At 41.2% G+C, this 26,900-nt stretch overlaps 1 protein-coding gene across 2 annotated transcripts in view; it reads right to left on the bottom strand.

The window, feature by feature from the left end:
* The window catches only part of PEX7 (peroxisomal biogenesis factor 7), a 208,057-nt gene that overhangs the window by 80,065 nt on the left and 101,092 nt on the right, over positions 1-26,900 (bottom strand). Inside the window, exons 7-9 of one of the 2 annotated variants that reach the window (XM_073671315.1) lie at positions 16,060-16,173; positions 6,892-6,947; positions 6,405-6,423 (exon numbers count right to left, since the gene is read on the bottom strand). In XM_073671315.1, the coding sequence (XP_073527416.1) occupies positions 6,420-6,423; positions 6,892-6,947; positions 16,060-16,173 (174 nt within the window). In that variant the 3' untranslated portion in view covers positions 6,405-6,419. Of the gene's footprint in view, positions 1-6,404; positions 6,424-6,891; positions 6,948-16,059; positions 16,174-26,900 lie in introns of those variants that run through there. The other variant, XM_073671314.1, reaches the window with a different exon arrangement.

Below are 26,900 nucleotides of genomic sequence, written 5' to 3'. Positions count from 1 at the left end.
CTCCAACACTTTATTAGCCGTCTATTGAATTGTAGGGAGAACACCTTAAAATATTATGGGTATGTTCTCAACCTGGATATCCAACCTGTGCTAATGAATTTTGTTATAGTAACTAAAACATTATATATATATATATATATATATATATATATATATATATATATATATATATATATATATATATATATATATATATAAATGCTGCATCAATTCAGCGCCAAAAAGCATTAAAAAAGATCAAAAAGAATTAAAAAGGTAAAAAGGCATTAAGAAAAAGGCAGCAAAAATGTAATCAGAGCAAATTGCTAATGCGATTTTTGATACGGACAGCTGCAGACAAAAAGGAGCAGAAGTTAGGCAGCTTTAGCAGATCTGTCCACTAAGGCAGTTAAGGCTTCAAGCAAATCACTATATAAAATTCAATGAGTATCATGACTAACTTGTAAAATTAAAAAAGGTGTTCTATATGTTATATGCCTATCAGGAAAAATGATACATGTAAAATTACACCTTAATTTGGACAAAGATCATAGTAAATTAGAGCAATGCACAGTATCTTTCATAACCATGTAGATCGTAAGTTTCTCTGGGTACGGTGATCTCCCCCACTGTACCAGTCTGTCACTGTTACCAAAACAGAATAAAAACAAGTTTAAAAATGGGCTGCGTTGCTAGAAAGAATTCTCTTGCTGCGATATTCATTAGAAGGTTCTTTATTGTCCACTACGAGTTTCAATGCAGTACTAGCATCTTTATCATGTGCAAGAAAACCAAAAGGACTGTTAGTTTGTTAACTATATTTAAACCCTCTTCACGTGTACAGCACCCTGGAATTAATGGTGCTTTAAAAATAAATGATATAATACATCATAAAAGAGAGACATGTGGCTGGGGCATATACATCACTGGAGACACTGTGCTGGGGCATATACATTACTGGAGACACTGGGCTGGGGCATATACATCACTGGAGACACTGGACTGAGGCATATACATCACTGGAGAAGCTAAGTATATTCAGTGGCGACCAAAGGTTTTGCATTTTTTTTAAAAAAGTGTGATTACTTCTGTCTGGTTGTTGTGATGCCATTTTCCTGATGATTTTAGTAAGCCAGAAGCAAATGGTTCCCATCTATAAAGAAGAAAATTGTGTTTGACATTGTTTTAGCCCTTTATATGTCAGTTTTCAACATTTGCTGGGCCAAATGTTTTGCATATTTTGTCATGGGTAGTCGAATTTTCCTAAAATTCTATATTTTATTTTTTTGTGTGTTCATAGGTTAAAAAATGGCAAAGACAAATTTATCACCAGATGTCAGGAAACTTATTATTTTGAGAATGAAGTCAGGCAAAAGCCAAAAAGATGTAGCTATGGAATTCAACTGTTCTCAGAGTCAAGTGTCACGCATATTAAAGAAAGAAAAATAAGGTTATGGGACAGCTGACAAACCTACAAGTGGACAACCACAGAAAATTTCCTCCAAAGTTGACCACAAAATTAAGAAAAAGTCAGTATCTGATGTCCATAAACTGCTGTACAAATTTCGCACAAAATGAACGAAGAATATGGGGTCAAAGTGAGTCGCCAAACTGTTGTGCGGCGGCTAAGAGCAGTAGGGCTGAAAGCACGAGTTCCAGTCAAGAAGCCTTTCATCTCTGCAAAGAACCAGAAGGTCCGACTTGAGTTTGCCAAGGAACACAGCCAATGGAAAGAGACAGATTGGTCTAAGGTGTTGTGGTTGGATGAATCCAACTTCAATCTGTTTGGTAGTGATGGCAAACACTATATATATCGCCCAATTGGAAAACGTAATGATGTAAGGTACCAAACACCTACAGTGAAACATGGTGGTGGCAATGTCATGGTTTAGGGCTTCTTTTCTGCATCTGCCATTAGCCCTCTGCATAGAATTGATGAAAATATGCTACCATGTACAAGAATATACTGGAGAATGTAATGCTGCCACATGGGAAAACCAAAGGCAGGGGATGGAAATTCCAGCAAGACAATGATCCTAAGCACATCCAATTTAGTAAAAAATTGGTTAGCAAAGAAAAATGTTCGCCTGTTGCAATGGCCAAGACAATCACCTGAGATTTCCCACCCCTGCTGTAAGGGTATATGCAGACAGTTTTTTTTAGACGCGAGTGCACCCGCATAGTTTTGGAAGTAGAATACGCTTGAGGAATCCACTTGGCTGTGTATTTCCTGAAACATATTCTTAGTCTTGTTTTTCAGTAGTTTTGCAGTGGTTTTGTTCCTGGCATCTTTTTTTTTTTTTTTTTTTTTTTTTACATATAAAATAGTGGCAGCTTCCAAGCAGAACCCTTCCGAACAATGGTCAAGTCACTTCTTTTAGCCGCTTCATGGCTTTCGAAGTTTGAAGTGGTTGAAAGAAATTAAAGATTAAACATATGCACAGCAAGTCAATTTGACATTGAAGTGAATGTGTTCATTCTTTTTTACATGTTTTTTAGTGCTTTTTCGTACGAGTTCCAAGTTGTCATGGACATAGATCAAAAAATGTACCTTTAGAATTTTCTGGTATAATTCACAATTCAATGTTCGATCAATGATGAAAAGCTGTCCTGGCCCAGATGCAGCAAAATATGCCTAAATAATGATACTACCACCACCATGTTTCACAGATGGCATGAGGTTTTTATGCTGTAATCTCATGTTTTTCTTTCTCCAAACATAACACTTCTCATTTAAACCATAATGCTCTATTTTGGTCTTCTTCACAAAAAAGTGTCCCTGTAGCCTTCTAGAATGTCCAGGTCATCTTTAATAGACTATAGAAGGGTAGCAATGTTCTTTTTGGTGAGCAAGGATTTCTCCTTGCAACCCTGCCATGCACACACCATTGTTGCTCAGTGTTGTCCTGATGGTGGACTCATAAAGATCAACACTAGCTAATGTGTGAGAGGCCTTTAGTTGTTTAGAGTTTATCTTGGGTTCCTTTGTGACCATGCAGAATATTATATGATTGGCTCTTGGAATGATCTTTGTTGGTCACCCACTCCTAGAGAGGGTAATAATGGCCTTGAATTTCCTTGTAAACAATCTGTCTGACTGAGGATTGGAGGAGTCCAAACTATTTAAAGCTAGTTTTTAACCTTTTCCGGCCTTATGAGCATCAGCAAATCTTTTTATTTTTTTTTAGCTCCTCAAAAATCTTTTTTGTTTGTGCCATTATACACTTTCACAAATATGTGATGCAGCGATTAGACTTTGATAGATCTCTGTTCTTTAAATAAAAACAGGTAGCCCAGTTATACCTGATTGTCAACCCATTGATTGAAAACACCAGACTCTAATTTCACCTTCAAATTATCTGATAATTCTAAAGGTTCCCATACTTTTGCCACTAAAAACGTGCTATTGGATCATTTTCCTCATGTAAAAATTGAAAAAGTGTAATATTTTTGACTCATTTGTTTTATTTGGGTCACTAACTACTTTTAGGACTTATGCATAAGGCTGATGTAGTTTTAGGTCAAATTTATGCAGATATATGAAAATTTCTAAAGGGTTCACAAACTTTCAAGCACCACTGAATAAATTAACTGGCATAAACAAAATGCATTAGTTGAAATTTCATTATGCTTTCTGTGTCTAGACACATAATTTACCAAGACATGATGTGGCTTGTGGTCAGTGAATTCCATAGGAACATATATTTGACTGCATGTCTGGCCTCAGCTTGAGTCTATATAGAAGACCTTTTATATGGCAATACAAATACAGGAGTTTAGCATTGCTTTATCAGACAAAAAAAGTCAAATAAAACAAGAAAAATAATATGCTACCCATGTTTAGCCACTTACAATACTGTTGGTGGATAAAAGGAATTACAGTATTGGGACGTGGTATAACACATTCATCAAAGCCATCATTTTCAGGACCCACATAAATATGTCCAGGGTTAATCAGTCATGAGCTCTGAATGCTCCAAGCTGCTAGACATGGTACTCAGTGCAGAACAGCCAGTACTTGAGGGGTGTACAGAGCATTGCACACAAGCCGATGCTTAACAAACTAATTGTTTTAATGGAGGTATCCTGCAGTTCCGAAAAAAATCACTAAATGACAAATGTTATTTGTGCACTTTAGCAATTAGTAAGAAATGCTGACGTCCCTGAACTGAATGATTAAGTCACTCACACTAATTATTTTATTTAGAAATGAATGTCAACAATTTTCCAACTTCAAGATAAAGTCTCATGTGACAGATGCTATTCACATACTGCTTAATATGCTGCTGTCTGCTAGAAAACAAAGCAATATATGGACTTGAGGCAATTATCTATAAATGTGCAAAACTGTGCTTTATGACCAAGGGGTGAACAGACAGCAGAGGGCCCTAGTGCAAGAACAACATATCAGCCCCAAGCCCCAATCACAGAGCCCCCAATACTATGACATCTCATTTACAATCTACTAGTAATTGTTAATTATGAACTTTATTAACTGAGTCCTTACATGACAGATAATAAACAATTTGAACCCTGTAACCATTTTTATGGATATCCTTAAATTATAACCTGTAGGAATTACTGAAGGACTGGCGCTGAAAAACACAATGTCAAAATGGATGTCTTATAACAGTTCTCATGGAGTGGTTAAATTACATCTACAACTTCACAGCATTTTTTTTTAAGAATTAAAGGCGCTGTTCACTACTATATTGATGACAGCTGTTGATTTAAGTTCAAATGAATAAGTAGTGATCTGCAGTACCTTTGAGCAGCCACTAAGCAATGTGATGGAGCTGTTTACATCCGGCAGATGCCAAAGCTGGTAACAGTTGATCGGTGGGGGTGCGCATGTCAGAGCCTCACCAATCTAATATTGATGACCCATATGAAGGATAGGTCATCAATATTATAATGATGGAAAACATCCTATATAATTACAAGGGATGATTGTGGTTCCTCAACTACTTTAACTTCTTCCCCACAAATGGATGTAACTGTACAGGCCAATAGATTTCAAATAGCCCACAATATACAGGTGCATCTCCCTAAATTAGAATATCATCAGAAAGTTGATTTATTTCATTCTTCAATACAAAAAGTGAAACTCATATTATATAGAGTCATTACAAACAGTGTGATCTATTTCAAGTGTTTATTTCTGTTAATGTTGATGATTATGGCTAACAGCCAATGAAAACACAAAAGCCAATAGCTCAGTAAATTAAAATAATTAACAAAAAACACCTGCAAAGGCTTCCTAAACATTTGAAAAGGTCCCTTAGTCGGTTTCAGTAGGCTCCACAATCATGGGGAAGACTGCTGACTTGACAGATGTCCAGAAGGTAGTCATTGACACACTCCACAAGGTCCCAGAGTTTCAATTTTCATTTGGAAATCAAGGTCCTAGAGTCTGGAGAAAGAGTGGAGAGGCAAACAATCCAAGCTGCTTGAGGTCTAGTGTGAAGTTTCCACAATCAGTGATGGTTTGGGGAGCCATGTCATCTGCTGGTGTAGGTCCACTGTGTTTTATCAAGATCAAAGTCAGTGCAGCCGTCTACCAGGAAATTTTGGAGCACTTCATGCTTCCCTCTGCCGACAAGCTTTTTGGAGATGGAAATTTCATTCTCCAGCAGGACTTGGCACCTGTTCACACTGCAAAAAGTACCAATACCTGGTTTAAAAACAACAGTATCACTGTGCTTGATTGGCCAGCAAACTCGCCAGACCTTAACTCCATAGAGAATCTATGGGGTATTGTCAAGAGGAAGATGAGAGACACCAGACCCAACAATGCAGAAGAGCTGAAGGCTGCTATCAAAGCAACCTGGGCTTCCATAACACCTCAGCAGTGCCACAGGCTGATCGCCTCTATTGCCCATGCCGCATTGATGCAGTAATTGATGCAAAAGGAGCCCCGACCAAGTATTGAGTGCATTTACTGAACATACATTTCAGTAGGCCAACATTTCGGATTTTAAAAACATTTTTCAAGCTGTTGTTATAAAGTATTCTAATTTACTGAGATAATGACTTTTGTGTTCTCACTGGCTGTAAGCCCTAATCATCAATATTAACAGAAATAAACACTTGAAATAGATCACTCTGTTTGTAATGACTCTATAATATATGAGTTTCACTTTTTGTATTGAAGCACTGAAATAATTTAACTTTTTGATGAAATTCTAATATAGTGAGATGCACCTGTGTCAATATACCTAACACAATTCCTTGTCACATAGCAAACAGGTGTTTAGCACACACAAAAATATACCACTGAGGTTATCTTCCAATTTTGCTTATAAATTCTAGATTTAACCATACGGTGATCTTTATTAGTATATTTATATGCATAGATTCAGCCAGTCACAAATGCCTCCTGCTTGTGATAGGTTTCCCTCTGTTAGTTCTTCACAAGCAGTAGTCACGGGATACATGCTTCAGCTGCAACACAGACATATACACAGTAGTTACAGATAAAGACAGCCAGGCTGAGTCCAGATAATTTTTCAACTCTATAGCTGGTAAATGTACGGATTCACCTGCTAAATTATTGCTCATTTACGTGAATCTAAACATATCTTCAACTGCATGAGGGGCATACAAAGGACCAAAAGAAGACAGAGTTTGGTGGGGAGGAGTCTGAGACCTGCCATGACGGATTTGAGGGGTGATGATGTCATCTTGTAGGTCATAAGAAGCTAGAGAAAAACACAATGTCTACACAGGAGAGCGGGAATGGTTGCTTAACTGGAGATCACATATGCCCATAAAGAAATGTTGTAAATGTATGCAAACAACGGAGCTGGGATAAAACAAGCTGATAAGTTAGCATTATTTGTGCAAAAAAAGTCCCCAGAAAACTGACATACTACTGTAAAAAAATAAATAAGCAGTCATAAAAAATCTTACCTCACAGTGAAATCATAGGAGCATGTTCCCAAAATACTTGCATGAAAGGGAGAAAACTAAGGGAAAAAAAAGCAAAAACAGAATTAGGAAGAAACACACAGAAAATGCCTTCATCATACCGCAACAGAAATGAAATCGAATGAAACAATAAAAACTTGGAAACACTATATCTGCATGCTCCAACGATGAATCCACTCCTAGCGGTAGCTCTACTAGTCTGCAAACTATTGGAAAGTCTGATGGACTGACTGTCCTGATCATAACACAACTAGTGAATATGTGGTATGGACCTACATTATGCTGCTTTCAGATGAGGTAGCAAAAACCTGGAGGCAGATGCACCTTTAAACTTTGTACATTATGTTACTGATAATGTCACTTTTGGATGTTGCATATTTATAAAGCTCATTCACTTACTGCGGTACTGTTGTGTGATTAGGTTTGGTAGATTATTGGATATTATAAGGCACACGTGTCAAACTCCGGCCCGTGGGCCAAATCTGGCCCTCAGGGTGGTTATATTTGGCCCCCGACACGAGAACCTCCACCCCTACGTAGGGCCATTATTCTGTATGGAGGATTATGTGGGGCCCATTATTCTGTATGGAGAATTATGTGGTGCCCATTATTCTGTATGGAGGACTATGTGGGGCCCATTATTCTGTATGGAGGACTATGTGGGGCCCATTATTCTGTATGGAGAATTATGCGGGGCCCATTATTCTGTATGGAGGACTATGTGGGGCTCATTATTCCGTATGGAGGAGTATGTGGGGCCCATTATTCTGTATGGAGAACTATGCGGGGCCCATTATTCTGTATGGACAATTATGCGGGGCCCATTATTCTGTATGGAGAACTATGCGGGGCCCATTATTCTGTACGGAGAACTATGCGGGGCCCATTATTCTGTACGGAGAACTATGCGGGGCCCATTATTCTGTACGGAGGACTATGCGGGGCCCATTATTCTGTACGGAGGACTATGCGGGGCCCATTATTCTGTACGGAGGACTATGCGGGGCCCATTATTCTGTACGGAGGACTATGCGGGGCCCATTATTCTGTACGGAGGACTATGCGGGGCCCATTATTCTGTACGGAGGACTATGCGGGGCCCATTATTCTGTACGGAGGACTATGCGGGGCCCATTATTCTGTACGGAGGACTATGCGGGGCCCATTATTCTGTATGGAGGACTATGCGGGGCCCATTATTCTGTATGGAGGACTATGCGGGGCCCATTATTCTGTATGGAGGACTATGCGGGGCCCATTATTCTGTATGGAGGACTATGCGGGGCCCATTATTCTGTATGGAGGACTATGCGGGGCCCATTATTCTGTATGGAGGACTATGCGGGGCCCATTATTCTGTATGGAGGACTATGCGGGGCCCATTATTCTGTATGGAGGACTATGCGGGGCCCATTATTCTGTATGGAGGACTATGCGGGGCCCATTATTCTGTATGGAGGACTATGCGGGGCCCATTATTCTGTATGGAGGACTATGAGGGGCCCATTATTCTGTATGGAGGACTATGAGGGGCCCATTATTCTGTATGGAGGACTATGCGGGGCCCATTATTCTGTATGGAGGACTATGCGGGGCCCATTATTCCGTATGGAGGACTATGCGGGGCCCATTATTCCGTATGGAGGACTATGCGGGGCCCATTATTCTGTATGGAGGACTATGCGGGGCCCATTATTCTGTATGGAGGACTATGCGGGGCCCATTATTCTGTATGGAGGACTATGCGGGGCCCATTATTCTGTATGAAGGACTATGCGGGGCCCATTATTCTGTATGGAGGACTATGAGGGGCCCATTATTCTGTATGGAGGACTATGCGGGGCCCATTATTCTGTATGGAGGACTATGTGGGGCCCATTATTCTGTATGGAGGACTATGTAGGCCCATTATTCTGTAAGGAGGACTATGTGGGGCCCATTATTCTGTATGGAGGACTATGTAGGCCCATTATTCTGTAAGGAGGACTATGTGGGGCTCATTATACTATATGGAGGACTGTGTGGGGCTCATACTGTATACTGGTTGGCCAGCGACTTTGTCCAAATTTTTTACTTTGTCCCTCTGTATGTTTGACATCCCTGTTATAAGGATTCTGAGGAAGTTATGTTCTTATTGAAGTGGTAGACCACTTTCTATATAATGTCATTACTAGAGCAGCTCTGTTGTCCTCTCTTCGTACAGTACAACGCTCCAATCTTTGTTTGCAAATTAAAGCATGGGGATGCAATATAGATAGCATCTATGTGTTTTCTGTTCACATCATGAACCCACTCATTGAAATGTTTGAATTTGGTCTACAAATTGGACCAAACTTGGAGGCTCCAAGTGTGCGTAATAACAGCCATACAGTATAATGTTTCCATGTCTGATCCGTTAAAGAAAACAAATAGCCCACATATACAAGAGTCAAACTTTTGTATGGGACCTCATTCAATCAGGCTGCTGATGTACATCACTGGTTATATGTCCCTTCTTCAGCAATTCCAGTCTGGGCTGTGAAGGGGCAAAGGCCCGTAGCACTGCTATAGTAATTAAATTATATTAATTACTTTTTATATGAAAGCTTGCTGCATATTTTTAGAGATTATTTGAAAGTGGATAACCCTTTTTAGTAGTCAGTAGTATATCTTTTCATTAGCAATCCTTAATGTCAACACATTAAAATGAATCAGATTCAAGTAGAAATGTAAAAAAAAGTGTTAATGTTGCTTTAAAATCTCATTTTGAAATGCCTTAAGTAAAATGTTAAAACAAAGTAATAAATCTGTTATTATTTTGCCTACAACTCATAAGTTATGTATTGACAGCTGCAATGCCTTAAGCGTTGTGTAAAATTAGTACGATGGTGATATACCCCCATGTCGTGTGAGTGCGGCCAAGTGATGTACAGTGACAGTGACAAATATTGTGTGTGTTACACTTAAACATTTTAGCAATAACTTTAAACAGATGACATTAGGAGTATGGTGCGATAACCTTTCTTAATTACATTTGGCATAATTTTTCTTTTATATTAGACCTGTCATAATACCACAAACTCAAAAAATTATTTTGCTTACGGAGGTCGTTCGTAGGGATAAGTTTGAATATTTGCACTAAAGGTATATTTTCATGGTTGTTCTATTCTACACTCACCTGTGATTAACGTCTTATAACATTAACATTTTAAATGCCATAAACAAATAAAGGAACTGTCCAGGCTTAGAAAAACATGGTTGGTTAATCCCCCCCCCAAAAAAAGAGTCACAGCGGTCTTCAGATTGTGTATGGCGTTGCAGCTCAGTCAGATTCTCAGAATGACTGTTCAGACCGAGTGTAGGCGTTTTGTGCACCCTTGGTGTGACCACACATTTATATGCACCTTCCCACCTCCTTGTTTTTCGCATATCTTCTCCGTCTTTCTCTGGATCTATAAAGTCAGACCTGTCAATCAAATGAGAGAAGGGAGGGCGATAGAAGGAAAACAAGAAGGTGGGAAGATGCACTTAAATATTTGGCCACGCCAAGGGTGCACAGAGTGCTTGTACTTGGTTTGTGCTGACAAAATCCCTTAAATAAAATTGAGTTTGCAATACCAAATACAACCTGTAGTGTCATTTTTTGAGGAAAGCAAGCTTAGGTTTTTTTGGGGTGAAAAAAGATGTTAAAAAGCTGCAATAATTGACATGCTGCAGAATTGAATTAGCTTCAAATAAGCAAGGAAAAAATAAATTGTATGTGCATGAGATTTCAGAAATACCATTCACTTTGCTGGTACAGTAATATGCAGTTTCTTGGTGCAGAAAGTTCTGCTACGAATTCTTAATGTGTGAACATACCCTTAGGCCATATTTGGAAATATTGAATACGCCCATAGTTACAGGGGTATTCCAATTACATATGTTATGACACATTGCTAAGACATGGCAAACTACTATAACTGGCATCATAGCTCTGACACCTTTCAATAAACTCCTGGCAGACATCTGCACAAGCTGTTTCTTGTGTTATGGGAGACCAGTCTACCATATATAACACTGTACCGCTATGACAGAACCTCTATACAAATACACTCTTTCATATCAAGAGATATTAAGAAATAGCAAAATGTTTATTGCTTTTTTTACAAGTTATCTGTTTCATCTCCTGCCCGATACATGCACTGGCAATCCTATCTTATGGGATAACAGATATTAAAGTATAACTGGCTCACAGGCAGTAACTGCAAAGCAAAGTATTTACAAAGATACTTATTTTCAACAAAAAATAGAATGGCCAATTATTAATAGTAGTGGACAACCCCTTTAGGCAGCAAGCGGTGATAAAGGAGGAAGAGGGTGCAGTCAGGGGTGATATAGGGTGAGGGGGTGCAGTTAGGGATGAGGGAATAGGGCCCTCATTCATTTTTAAGTAACTTAGACCCCTCCTCCTCTATCACCTATGACTAAAGGCCCCCCATTGCACTTACTATTAGGCTGGCAGGGGGGCCTCCTTCAATCATTGCAGCTGTATCAGGGAGTCGTCTATCTCCCTCTGCTGCTAACACTGTGGGGGAGGGGAGCAGGCGTTTTGTGAATCACAGGTTGTACTGTACAGCCGGGGAGGACACACACAAAGCTAACACTGATTGGCTGCGCTGCGGCCAATCAGTGTTAGCCTTATCAAGAGCTGCACCGCTCTCCCTGCTTGTTGAATGCAGGGAAGAGCGGTGACATAAGAAGCTATCAGGGCGCAACAGCGCTCTCTTACTTGCGGCTTGTGCGCCGCAGTCTGCAGCAGGGGAGCGTGGCTTCAGTGTTCAGTGATGTGTGCGCTATGCTCTCCCGCCCGGGTTGTGTAACTCTGGAAGGAGCTGAGGGGAGTATTGACGTCCTGCTGACGGCTCCTGTCAGAGTAACCCGGGAGAGCACAGCTCGCATCACAGAACACTGAAGACACGCTATCCTGCTGCAAACTGCGGCGCATTAGCTGCAAGTAATAGAGCATTTTTGCGCCCTGACAGCTTCTAAGGTTACCGCTCCTCCCAGTTAGACCACGTGGGAGAGCGGTCAGTACGTGCATAACTGGCAAATATGAAGTATGTTCACTGTGCCAGCAGATGTCAGTGCCTGGGCCTACCGGAGGATCGTCCGATCCCCCGATGGGCCAGTCCAACCCAGAGTAAGTCTATAAGCCTGTATGATAACTCGCACATAGCAGTGTAAGGATCCATAGACTTACTATTGAGCCCATACACTGCTCTGTGTGCTCAGCTCATGCAGGAGCTGTGGCTTCAGGGTGGTATTTTGAAAGATCGATAGGGGTCTCAGGAGCCAGACCCCCACCAATTAGAAACACTATGTGGAGATTAGAATATATAAAAACTTTTAAAAAATAAAAGTTACACTTATATGGAATGTGTGGAAAAAAGTTGTTTTTTCTCTTTTAGCGAGTTTCTCTTTAACTCCTTCACCACCTTTGACGTATAGGTATGTCAAAGGTTGTGTCCCTGCCTTTGATGTGGGTTCCAAAGCTGAGCCCTCATCTTTTTCTGCACATGACAGCTGATCTGATGAGCTGTCATGCGCCTCTAACAGCTGCGGGTGGGCGGTTAAGCAGTTACATGCCGCTGTCAAATCACTGACAGCGGCATTTAACATCCACTGGGCCCTGCTATGTGCAGCACAAGTGATTGGATGATCGAAGCTTCAAGTCTCCTAAGGGACTATTGAAGCCAGTAAAAGGTAATAAAAAAAAAAAAAGTTAAATATAAAAAAAAAAAACAACAAAAGTTCAAATAACCTCTCTTTTGCCCCATTGAATATAAAACATTTTTTTTAAATAATACACACATTTGGTATCGCTGTGTTCAGAAATGTCCAATCTATTTAAAATATAAAGTAATTTTAGAAGATCAGTTAATGGCGAAACGAGAAAAAAATCGAAACGCCAGAATTACGCTTTTTTGACCGCCGCAACATTGCAATAAAATGCAAAAAAGGACGATCAAAACATTGTATCTATCCCAAAAATGTATCAATAAAAACGTCAGCTTGGCACGCAAAAAATAAGCACCCAGCCCCAGATCACGAAAAATGGAGACACTATGGGTCTCGGAAAATGGCGCCATAAGCAATTTTTTTTTCACCACTTAAATAAAAAAAACACTTATACATGTTTGGAATCTGCGCACTCATACAGACCTGGGGAATGATATTGCCAGGTCAGTTTTAGCGTTCAGTGAACATGGTAAATAAAAAAAAAAAAACAATTGTGGAATTTAACTTTTTTGCAATTGGAATTTTTTTCCCCCATTTTACAGTACACTATATGGTAAAAGTACAACTCGTCCCGCAAAAAACAAGACTTCATATGGCCATACTGACGGAAAAATAAAAAAAAGTTAATTCTGTGGGTAGAAGGGGAGCAAAAAACGAAAGCGCAAAAACGGGAAATTTCCCAGTCATGAAGGGATTAAACATTATTTTTAATCTTACAACAAATGATCTGATAGGATATTTAATTTCTTGTTAAAAAAAGGAAACTATGCCCCCTCAGTCAATCACTCAGTCAATCTGGCTGAGGAAGGTCATTGCTAAGGCTATGGCAATGGGTTTAAAGCGCTTTTGAAGCTGTTCCTATTGTGTCCATGTGGGGCCAGGAAACAGAGTCCAAAGGGGACAAGGAAAGGGTCAAAACGGAAGCTGTAGGGGATAAGTGAGTATCACTTCTTTTAGTTCTCTTTTGAACTGTCCTGAGCCCTTCAAATTTTTTTTTACTCCCTGGAAAATCCCTTTTTCTTTTAATTCAAGTTTTAAAATGTCAAGATTTCCATACTTTACCAATGCATAAAAGAAAACCTTTACATATTTTTTTTAACATTTGTCTTTTAAAAAGTAATTTCAATAAATGTAAATTTTGAAGAAAAAAAAAAAAAGTTTAATATGTGGTAAAGCACAGTATAAACTACATTATTTCCTACACTGCATTCAGGAGGTAGTTGGTCGGTTAAAATGTATGCAGACTGCTTTGATCTTGGGAAAAGAAACATTAATTAGGTATATCTTACCCTGCCATTTACCCAATTATCTACTGAAAGGAATTTCTTTGCTCGATGCACAATAGATTGAAAGCACCCCTGAGTCATGTAAGTAAATGGCCAGTTATTAAAGGAACAACAAATGAGGACTTTTGCCTCAGCCATAAGGTCTTTGTATCATATAATAATGGAGGCAAATTGGCTACCTAGCAGATTTTCTGCAGATTAAGTCTGCGTAAGGCATAAAATGTGAACATTTACAGTAGTTAAGATCCATGAATGTTGCAGATTAGAGCCCTAACTTCTGCCCACAGATTAGTTAAAAATACTTTTCTTCCGCTAATAGTACATTTTTTTAGAGTAGTGATAACACTGTCGTATATGGAAAATGAAATCAAGAATAACTCAAATTTCATGTTCTCGTAGCATAATCACTAACATTTTAGTTTATGGATTAAGACGATGATCACTCCCTACTTTCATGCCCCAGTAATATTACGAGTATGGTCATTCTCATTTATTCTACTACACTGCATTTCAAATTAACTTTATGTCAGCATCTCACAGTTGTAATATTATACATTGTTGTCGCTGTAGAAACAGACAGATTGGAGAATGCATAGAAAAAAACACTTTCCATTACCAATGTAAGAAAAAATATAGATATAAATGTGAACATATTGTTTATGTCTACTCATGAAGTGGTGTCTGGACTTGAACTAAATAAATAACTTAAGGATAAGAAAACAGTCTGAAAGAAATAGACCCATAAAAATAAATGTAAGGTTAGATTACTTACATTAGTCCTACAACTGCTTTTTTTTTTTTTTTTTTTCAAGAAAAAGCATACTACATAAATGTCTATACATTGATAGATAAAATATGACTGAAAGAACAGCACAGCAACCAAATACTCATACATAGTACATTAGTAAAAAGTATTGCAGTTATATGCATGTCGCTGCTCAAAAGAGAGGACTGATAATACACCAATGTATAGGGAGGGATGGCCGAAGCCAGAATGGACGACAAAAGAGGTGATGTTAGAAATTGAAAAATGCTTTATTACACATGCATCATGGAAACAGGGAAAGATACAAAAATAGGATACATAACTATAAAAACAACGACAACGGCCGTCCAGAACGGTGGCACATAGCAATGTAGGTATTTTGCTCTGCATAAATTATGGGAATGGGTACTATAAATTAAATCTAAATATACCCCATATATCAACATGTATCAAATGGACACATTACATACCTCCCAGAGCATTATATACACCAGACCACCGTGCTGAGCCCGTTCCCCAACGCGCATTTCGGCGCTTGTGCCTTTCTCAAGGGGTGAGATGTAATTTATAGTACCCATTCCCATAATCTATGCAGAGCAAAATACCATGGGTCCATTTGATACATGTTGATATATGGGGTATATTTAGATTTAATTTAATTTATAGTACCCATTCCCATCATTTATGCAGAGCAAAATACCTACATTGCTATGTGCCACCATTCTGAACGGCCGTTGTCGTTGTTTTTATATTTATGTATGATATTTTTTGTATCTTTTCCTGTTTCCATGATACATTGATAGACAAGGATAGTAAAACCAAGGGCAAGTTACTGCTACCCATAATAGAATAGAACACACTTCATTTTGAATATGCCTGGCTTTCATTTAACATAAGGCTACGTTCACATCATGTTTTATGCATATGTCAGTAGCTCTATCTGAGCTTACGTCTGAAATCCTAAAAAACAGGATTCAGGCATATCTGAGCCCTTCACTTCAGAATGCTGATGCAGTATCCGCCTATTTGAGACTAGCATCAAAACTTGGTAGCATGCATTTTGGTGACTCCCTCAAACAGGCGGATACTGCCGAAAATGATGTCCTAAAAGAGCAGAAACTGCTTCATTAAAGCCAAGGGCCCCTAGAGCTGATACACCCAAATCCCATTATTCAGGGCTTCAGATGTAAGCCCCAATGGAGCCCCTGATACATGGATAAAACATGATGTGAACATAGCCTAAAGCTTCTACACACATGCATTCACATTACAGGGTAGAAAGGTCGTAAAATGCTCAATACTCAATAAATGTATAATAGTTAGAATTATAATACTTACTTTCACCCGTCTGACAGCATAAGTATGACCATGGAGTTCAAACACAGGTTGACGGATCGCCCTTAAATCCCAGCCTTTTAAACTGCAGTCAACTGCACCTGTTACAAGCAGATTCTAAAAAAGAAAAAATAATGACATGATTAGCATGCCTATAAGAATTAAGTTTTATATACATACAGTGGGGGAAATAAGTATTTGATTCCTTGCTGTTTTTGTAAGTTTGCCCAGTGACAAAGACATGAACAGTCTATAATTTTAAGGGTAAGTTAATTTTAACATTGAGAGATGGAATATGCCAAAAAAAAAAATCAAGAAAATCACATTGTATAAATTAGATCAATTTTTTGAATTTCGTAGTGAGAAATAAGTATTTGATCCCTCTGGCAAACAACACTTAATACTTGGTGGCAAAATCCTTGTTGGCAGAACAGCAGTCAAACGTTTTTTGTAGTTGTTGATGAGGGTTGCGCACATGTCAGGAGGAATTTTGGTCCACTCCTCTTTGTAGATCATCTCTAAATCACTCAGATTTTGAGGCTGTCGCTTGGCAACTCGGAGCTTCAACTCCCTCCATAAGTTTTCTATGGGATTAGGTCTGGAGATAGGTCTGGAGACTGGCTAGGCCACTCGATGACCTTACTGTGCTTCTTTTTGAGCCACTCCTTTGTTGCCTTGGCTGTATGTTTTGGGTCATTGTCTTGCTGGAAGACCCAGCCACGACCCATCTTCAATGCTCTTACTGAGGGAAGGAGGTTGTTGGCCAAAATCTCGGGATACATAACCCCATCCATCTTCCCTTCAGTACGGTGCAGTTGTCACGTCCACTTTGCAGAAAAGCACCCCCAAAGTATAATGCTTCCCCCACCATGCTTCACGGTTGGGACGATGTTCTTAGGGTTGTAATCATCCTTCTTCCTTCAAACACGGCGAGTAGAATTAATGCCAAAGAGCTCAATTTTTGTCTCATCTAACCACAGCACCTTCTCCCAATAACTCACAAAATCATCCAAGTGTTCACTGACAACCTTCAGATGGGCCTGCACATGTGCCTTCTTGAGCAGGGGGACCTTGCAGGCACTGAAAGATTTTAAACCTTTAAAGGCGTTATGTGTTATCAATGGTTTTCTTGGTGACTGAGGTCCCAGCTGCCTGGAGATCATTAACAAGTTCCCCCTGTGTAGTATGAGGCTGATCTCTCGCCTTCCTCATGATCAAGGATACGCCACGAGGTGAGATTTTGCATGGTGCCCCAGATCGATGTCGATTGACAGTCATTTTGTATTTCTTCCATTTTCTTACTATTGCACCAACAGTTGTCTCCTTCTCACCCAGCGTCTTACTTATGGTTTTGTAGCCCATTCCAGCTTTGTGCAGGTCTATGATCTTGTCCCTGACATCCTTAGAAAGCTCTTTGGTCTTGCCCATGTTGTAGAGGTTAGAGTCTGACTGATTAATTGAGTCTGTGGACAGGAGTCTTTTATACAGGTGACTATGTAAGATAGCTGTCTTTAATGCAGGTAACAAGTGGATTAGGAGCGTCTAACTTGCCTGTAGGAGCCAGAACTCATAATGGTTTATAAGGGATCAAATACTTATTTCTCACTGCAAAATGCAAAAAAAATCTAATTTATACAATGTGATTTTCTTGATTTTTTTGGGGACATTCTATCTCTCAATGTTAAAATTAACCTACCCTTAAAATTATACACTGTTAATGTCTTCGTCAGTGGGCAAACTTACAAAAACAGGGGATCAAATACTTATTTCCCCCACTGTATATATATATATACACACGTGAATCTAAAAATGCTACAATACCCTGTTAAATGCCAGTTTTTCATGTAAAAAAAATCATACCAAGATAAATCATTTCAGAACGTTTTCCAACTTTAAATGTCATCCATAATCTGTACAAATCCATTGAGAAATAAACTGAAATCATTTTGATGGGGGAAATAGCAAAACTAAAATAATGTGGTTGCATGTGTTAACATTCTCTTAAATATGCAAATAGTCTCTTCAGAGAGAAAGAGGACAAACTCTTGTGCCACCTACTGAAAGCAGTGGTCCTGAAAGTCAATATCAACTCTTTAAAGGAAACCTGTCATAAGGATTTTGCTAAGTAAACTACAGGCAGTGTCAGGTTGGCGCCGTTAGACTGATTAAAATTATACCTTGTTTGATGAAATCCATCTTGTGGTTGTTGTTTAATCTTTGATTGCAGTTTGTAGATAATTAGATTCTCGTGCTCCGGGGAGCCCTGTGGGAGGGGCTTTATTTGGTGCTCTGTTCTCATATTCATTCTTATGGGCTTTAATGACAGGTCACTGAACCTTGAGTGATCTGCCAACTATTTTAAATACTACGCTTGCGCAGTTCATATTGTTGTCTTTAACAAAAAATGTAACTAAAACAAGCGATACATGCAACTGTGCATGGGAGTCTGCTGGCACCATTTTGCTGTAGTTTTTTCTTTTTCTTAAAGACCACAATATGAACTGCGAAAGCGCAGCATTTAAAATAGGAGGCAAGTCACTGAAGGATCAGTGACCTGTCATTTAAGCGCATAAGGCTGAATATGAGAATAGAGAAACCAAAAAAGACCCGCTCACAATTCGCCCCGGAGCAGGAGAATCTCATTAACTGAAAACTGCAAATACAGATTAAATAACCACAAGACGGATTTCATCAACCCAGGTATCATTTTAATCGGTGCAACGGCGCCAACCTAAACACTGCCTGTAGTTTACTTAGCAAAATCCTGATGACAGGTTTCTTTTAATGAGCCTTGCAATATAATTTAGGCTAAAAGACAAACCAGAATCTTTGATTTTTGTCCTAAGTCATATTGCAAGGCTTGTTAACGAGTCGATACTGACTTTTAGGTACGTTGCTTCTAATAGGTGGCGCTAGAGTTCTAGTCCTCTTGCTCTCTGAAGAGACAATTTGCATATTTAATTTCTCAGAGGAGCATGCATGGCATAAAAGTCTCCTCACTCTGATATGCCAGGCTTGGCTTGTCACTCTCCACAAGGAGAAGCGTTACCCCCATTAAGACTCTTAGAATTCAGGATGTGGTTGTGTTCAGAATTAGCCAATCACATTTAAACTCATGCTCAATAGTAGTCGGTACACGTCTGCCATAATTTACAGCGATTCTGATTAACTCCATATAAAGTTTAGCTGTTCTAGCAGGATTTTCCTGACATTTTCTTAGTTACACTTTACAGCAAAAGTCACATGGTCTGTAAACAGCTTACAATACAGCAAAAGGATCTCATTATTGAAAGTTATCAGTCAGGACAAAGGTATTAAAAAAAAAAAAAAAAATTCCAATCCATTAGATGTACGATGGAACACTGAAGATGGTGATCAAGAAATGGCTTAAATTTGGCACAAAAGTGACATTACCTAGAACTGGACATCCCTCAAAAATTTATGAAACGACAAGACAAAAATTGGTCCATAAGGCTGCCAAGAGGCATACAGCAACATTAATGGAGCTGCAGGAATTTCTCACAAGTACTGGTTGTGTACTACCTGTGACAACAATCTCCTGGATTCTTCATATGTCTGGCCTGCGGGGTAGGGTGGCAAGGCGGAAACATTTTCTTACAAAGAAAAACATCCAACCCCAGGTATGTTCTGCCAAAACCTAGATCAAGTCTACAAAAAGCATTTGGGAAAATATATTATGGTCTGATAAAACCAAAAATAAACTTTTTGAGCATAATTCCAAAAGTCATGTTTGGTGCAAAGTCAACACTACACATCAATAGACCACCGTACCCACAGTTAACCATGGTGGAAGAAGCATTATGCTTTATTATTATTATTTATATAACATCATTGATTCCATGGTGCTGTACATGAGAAGGGGTTACATACCAAATACAGATATCACTTACAGTAAACGAACTAAAAGTGATAGACTGGTACAGAGGAAAGAGGAACCTTGCGGGCTTACATTCTACAGGATGATGGGGAAGGAGACAGTAGGTTGGGGGTTGCAGTAGCTCCTGTGTTGGTGAGGAGGCAGTGTGATCTTGTAGGTTGTAAGCTTTCATGAAGAGGAAGGTTTTCAGGTTTCGTCTGAAGGATCCAAATGTGGAGGCTAATCGGACGTGTTGAGGCACAGAATTCCAGGGGATGGGGGATATTTGAGAGAAGTCTTGGAGGCGGTTGGATGAGGAATGAATAAGTGTGGAGCAGAGAAGGAGGTCTTGGGAGGACCGGAGATTACGTTAGAGAATATAACGAGAGATTAGTTCAGAGATGTAGGCAGGATAAAGGTTATGTATGGCTTTGTAGGTCAGTGTTAGTAGTTTGAACTGGATACGCTGGGCAATTGGGAGCCAGTGAAGGGATTTGCAAAGTGGGGTAGAGAGGAGAAGAGAGGCGAGAGATGAACTAGCCATGCAGCAGAGTTAAGGATGGACTGGAGAGGTGCGAGAGTGTTAGTAGGTAGGCCACAGAGGAGGATGTTGCAGTAGTTGAGGCGGGAGATGATGAGGGCAGCTGTTATTTTGCAGCTGGAACTCGGGCTTTAGACTAGGTGGAAGGAATTATGAACAGGTTCCAAATAATAGTCAATTGTGCATTAAAACCTTCAGGCCTCTACTACAAAACTGAAAATGAAGAGGAATTTCAACTTTGAGCACAACAACGACCCTAAACATACCTCCAAATAAGAAAAAGAATGATTTTGCCAAATGAAGGTCAAAGTTTTAGAATGCCCACCCACAGCCCAGAGGCGAGTCCTGAATCCAATGAAACATCTGTGAATTGATTTGAAGAGGGTTATACACAGATTTGAGCGCTACGGCAAAAAAAGTTTCTTTTTGGTATGATTCTTAACATGACAAAAACCTGTCATTTTAACAGAATTAACAGAGGTGTGTAAACTTTTTATAACCACTCTATATGTATATATACATACACGCAAACACACACACACATATATTATATATATTATATATATATATATACATATACACACACACACACACACACACACACACACATATATACACACATATCTATCTATCTACACTGCTCAAAAAAATAAAGGGAACACTTAAACACCACAATGTAACTCCAAGTCAATAACACTTCTGTGAAATCTACCTGTCCAGTTATGAAGCAACACTGATTGTGAATCAATTTATCCTGCTGTTGTGCAAATGGATCAGACAACTGGTAGAAATTATAGACAATTAGCAAGATACCCCCTATAAAGGAGTGGTTCTGCAGGTGGTGACCACAGACCATTTCTCTGTTCTCATCCTTTTTGGCTGTTGTTTTGGTCACTTTTTCATTTTGCCATTGCTCTCACCCCTAGAGGTACAGTAGAATGAGGCGGTGTCTACGGTACAACCCACAGAAGTTGCTCAGGTAGTGCAGTTCATCCAGGATGGCTCATCAATGCGAGCTGTGGCAAAAAGGGTAGCTGTGTCTGTCAGTGTAGTGTCCAGAGCATGGAGCAGATACCAGGAGATGTGGAGGGAGCCATAGGAGGGCAACAACCCAGTAGCAGGACCGTTACCTCCTCCTTTGTGCAAGGAGGAACAGGAGGAGCACTGCCAGAGCCCTGCAAAATGACCTACAGCAGGCCACAAATTTGCATGTGTCTGCACAAACGGTTAGAAACAGACTACATGAGGGTGGTATGAGGGCCCGACTTTCACAGATGGGGATTGAACTCACAGCCCAACACTGTGCAGGACGCTTGGCATTTGCCACAGAACACCAGGATTGGCAAAATTTCCACTGGCGCCCTGTGCTCTTCACAGATGAAAGCAGGTTCACACTGAGCACATGTGACAGAAGTGACAGAGTCTGGAGACGCTGTGGAGAGCGATCTGCTGCCTGCAACATCCTTCAGCATGACCGGTTTGGCAGTGGGTCAGTAATGGTGTGGGGTAGCATTTCTTTGGAGGGCCACACAGCCCTCCATGTGTTCGCCAGAGGTAGCCTGACTGCCATTAGGTATTGAGATGAAATCCTCAGACCCCTTGTGAGACAATATGCTGGTGTGGTTGGCCTGAATTCCTCCTAATGCAGGACAATGCCAGACCTCATGTGGCTGGAGTGTGTCAGCAGTTCCTGCAAGATAAAGGCATTGAAGCTATGGACTGGCCCGCCCGATCACCAGACCTGAATCTGATTGAGCACATCTGGGACATCATGTTTCGCTCAATCCGCCAACGTCACGTTGCACCACAGACTGTCCAGGAGATGACGGACGCTTTAGTCCAGGTCTGGGAGGAGATCCCACAGGAGACCATCCGCAACGTCATCAGGAGCATGCCCAGGCGTTGTAGGGAGGTCATACAGGCACGTGGAGGCCACACACAATACTGAGCCTCATTTTGACTTGTTTTAAGGACATTACATCAAAGTTAGATCAGCCTGTAGTGTGTTTTTTCACTTGAATTTTGGGGGTGACTCCAAATCCAGGCCTCCATTGGTTAATAAATTTGATTTCCATTGATGATTTTTGTGTGATTTTATTGTCAGCACATTCAACTTTGTACAGAACAAAGTATTCAATGAGAATATTTCATTCATTCAGATCTAGGATGTGTTATTTGCGTGTTCCCTTTATTTTTTTGAGCAGTGTATATACAGTGGGTACAGAAAGTATTCAGACCCCTTTAAATTTTTCACTCTTTGTTTCATTGCAGCCATTTGGTAAATTCTAAAAAAGTTCAATTATTTCTCATTAAGGTACACTCGGCACCCTATCTTGACTGAAAAAAAACAGAAATGTAGAAATTTTAGCAAATTTATTAAAAAAGAAAAACTGAAATATCACATGGTCATAAGTATTCAGACCCTTTGCTCAGACACTCATATTTAAGTCACATGCTGTCAATTTTCTTGTGATCCTCCTAGAGATGGTTCTACTCCTTCATTGGAATCCAGCTGTGTTTAATTAAACTGATAGGACTTGATTTGGAAAGGCACACACCTGTCTACATAAGACCTCACAGTGAACAGTACATGTCAGACCAAATGAGAATCATGAGCTCAAAGGAACTGCCCAAGGAGCTCAGAGACAGAATTGTGGCAAGGCACAGATCTGGCCAAGGTTACAAAAGAATTTCTGCATTACTCAAGGTTCCTAAGAGCACAGTGGCCTCCATAATCCTTAAATGGAAGAGGTTTGGCACCACCAGAATTCTTCTTAGACCTCGCCGTCCAGCCAAACTGAGCATTTGTGGGAGAAGAGCCTTGGTGAGTGAGGTAAAGAAGAACCCCAAGATCACTGTGGCTGAGCTCCAGAGATGCAGAGATGCAGTAGGGAGATGGGATAAAGTTCCACAAAGTCAACTATCACTGCTGCCCTCCACTAGTCGGGCGTTAATGGCAGAGTGGCCCGATGGAAGCCTCTCCTCAGTGCAAGACATATGAAAGCCCGCATAGAGTTTGCTCAAAAACACATGAAGGACTCCCAGACTATGAGAAATAAGATTTTCTGGTCTGATGAGATGAAGATAGAACTTTTTGGTGATAATTCTAAGAGTATATGTGGAGAAAACCAGGTACTGCTCATCACCTGCCCAATACATCCCAACAGTGAAACATGGTGGTGGCAGCATCATGCTATGGGGGTGTTTTTCAGCTGCAGGAACAGGATGACTGGTTGCAATTGAAGCAAATATGAATGCGGCCAAGTACAGAGGTATCCTGGATGAATACCTCTTCCAGAGTGCTCTGGACCTCAAACTTGGTCGAAGGTTCACCTTCCAACAAGACAATGACCCTAAGCACACAGCTAAAATAACAAAGGAGTGGCTTCAGAACAACTCTGTGACCATTCTTGACTGACCCAGCCAGAGCCCTGACCTAAGCCCAATTGAGTATCTCTGGAGAGACCTGAAAATGGCTGTTCACCAACGTACACAATCCAACCTGACGGAACTGGATAGGATTTGCAAGGCAGAATGGCAGAGCATAACCAAATCCAGGTGTGAAAAACTTGTTGCATCATTCCCAAGAAGACTCATGGCTGTACTAGCTCAAAAGAGTGCTTCTACTCAGTACTGAGCAAAGGGTCTGAGCAAATACTTATGACCATGTGATATTTCAGTTTTTCTTTTTTAATAAATTAGCAAAAATGTCTACATTTCTGTTTTTTTTTCAGTCAAGATGGGGTGCAGAGTGTACTTTAATGAGAAAAAAAATGAACTTTTTAGAATTTATCAGATGGCTGCAATGAAAAAAACTTAAAGGGGTCTGAATACCTTCCCTACCCACAGTATGTATGTATGTATGTACGTGTGTGCATACAATATATATATATATATATTACATACACATATATATATATATATATATATATATACACATATATATATATACATACACACATAAATAAATATATATATTTGGGCTCCACTGGTCAAAATTACTCTTATTGTGAACAGTTAAAGAAGTTGGCCACAACTTTTTATTATGCCCCCAATGTATCCCACCCCCCGGGGCCCATAAGGGTTTTTGTAATTAACTTCTGTTGCCGTTACTGCCTGTGAGCGGCGCCATCTTTGGCCACGATCCATCTGCCACGATGCATTCAGTGTCTCCTCTGGATTAGCAGATGGAGCTTCCAATCATGTGATTCCGGATGGGGTCACATGGGTGATGACATCATCGCAGGTCCTACAGGTCCTGCAGCTGAAATTGTATCCAGTACTCCTGATGAAGGCAGCAGACCGCTGCAGAAACGCGTTGTGGGCATTAGAACTTCAATAAAGAGGTTTGTTTTATCCTTTTCCAGCGCCCCATTGACCACTTCAATTTGCACACTGTCCTGTATCTTGTCTGTTGCTGCCACCCTGGCGGCTGAGTACCCAGGCCAGTTACCTGTATCTGTGACTTCTAGTCCTTTCCGCCACCCTGGGGACTGTATGCCCAGGCTCGTTCCTGTATCTCGTTCCAGTGTCAGTTCCTGTCTGAACTGTGTCCTAGCCCGTTACCTGTTTGTCTCTATGTCCGATCCTTCCCTTTTCCTGCAGTGTTTGAACCAGTACCTAACTCCTACTCGTAGTCTCTGTACTTCTGTTTGTGAGTTTTGTGTCAACTCGCTACTTCATTGCAAGTACCTTGTGTGTACCTGGTTCTGCTTGTCCCGTTTCCTGCCTCCGTATCTACCTCCTGTGTTTCTAGCTATCTTCCTGTGTTTCCCAGTCTGTTCCATGTGAACAGAGCCCTGTCCTGTCTGCCTGCACCTGTGGCTCTGCTCTGCTTGTCTTCCGCACTTGCGGCTCTGCTCTGCTCAGCTTGTCTTCCGCACTTGCGGCTCTGCTCTGCTCAGCTTGTCTTCCGCACCTGCGGCTCTGCTCTGCTCAGCTTGCCTTCCGCACCTGCGGCTCTGCTCTGCTCAGCTTGTCTTCCGCACCTGCGGCTCTGCTCTGCTCAGCTTGTCTTCCGCACCTGCGGCTCTGCTCTGCTCAGCTTGTCTTCCGCACCTGCGGCTCTGCTCTGCTCAGCTTGTCTTCCGCACCTGCGGCTCTGCTCTGCTCCGCTTGTCTTCCGCACCAGCGGCTCTGCTCTACTTCTCCTCCGCACCTGTGGCTCTGCTCTGCTCGGCTTGTCCTTCGCACCTGCGGCTCTGCTCGCCCTCCGCACCTGAGGATCTGCTCTGCTCGCCCTCCGCACCGCTCTGCTCCGCTTGTCCTCCGCACCTGCAGCTCTGTTCCTGTATCCCAGTCTGTATTGGTCCCTATCCAGCCTATTTTCCTACCTGCCAGTACCGACCAGTCTGTATACCAGCCGTGCCTGCCAGTACCCGCCCGTCAGTATACCAGCAGAACCTGCCAGTACCGACCTGTCTGCATACCAGTATACCAGCCAAACCTGCCCGTTCCTGTATTCCCCGGTGTGGGTCAACAGCTGTGACCGGGGTCTGACCTGGAGTAGCACCTGGGCCACCTCCCACGTTCCTCCTCGGACCACGGAGTCGATTAAGCCGCCTTGTGTTGGATGGATCGGATCTGGCGAGGCCCCTAGTAACGCCCCTCCAGGCACTCCTCCGTTCGTGGCCCAGTGGGACTACTAACCACGCTCATGCCAGACAGTCCAGGCGTGAGCGTAACAATCACTATCATTGTTAGATGAAGTCAGGTGATGCAAATTTCCCAGCTTTATAAAATCCCAACCTCCTCTAACCCTGTGCTAAAAAACAGCAGCCATGGGTTCGTTTAAGCAGCTGTCTAGCATGGTGGAGGCCCACAAAGCAGGAGAAGGGTATAAGAAGATAGCAAAGTGTTTTCAAGTTGCCTTTCCTTAAGGCCCCGTCACACTTAGCGACGCTGCAGCGATCCCGACAACGATACGACCTGTCAGGGATCGTTGCTGCGTCGCTATGTGATCGCTGGTGAGCTGTCAAACAGGCAGGCTCACCAGCGATCAGGGGAGCAGCGACATCGTGGAAAGAATCTTTCCACGATGTCCTGCTCCTGGTTACCAGCCTGCTGAAGCAGGAGCAGGCTGGTAACCATGGTAAACATCGGGTTACTAGAGGCACACGCGCACCTAGTAACCCGCTGTTTATCATGGTTACGAGCCTGCTACGGTGAGCGGGAGGTTACCGCTCACTTTAGCAGGCTCGTAACCATGATAAACAGCGGGTTACTAGGTGCGCGTGTGCCCCTAGTAACCCGATGTTTACCATGGTTACCAGCCTGATCGCTGCTCCCGCTGGTCACACACAGCGGTGTGCTGACCAACGGGAGAGCAACGACCAAAAAATGGTCCAGGACACTTTGCAGCGATCAGCGATCTCACAGCAGGGGCCTGATCGTTGCAAAGTGTCACACATAGCGACATCGCTGGTG

Source organism: Phyllobates terribilis, unplaced genomic scaffold (genome assembly GCF_046119375.1).
Source record: "Phyllobates terribilis strain yellow unplaced genomic scaffold, ASM4611937v1 Scaffold_3__8_contigs__length_932513732, whole genome shotgun sequence".
In the NCBI taxonomy this organism is placed as follows: domain Eukaryota; kingdom Metazoa; phylum Chordata; class Amphibia; order Anura; family Dendrobatidae; genus Phyllobates; species Phyllobates terribilis.
This window is presented reverse-complemented; position numbering and strand designations above follow the sequence as displayed.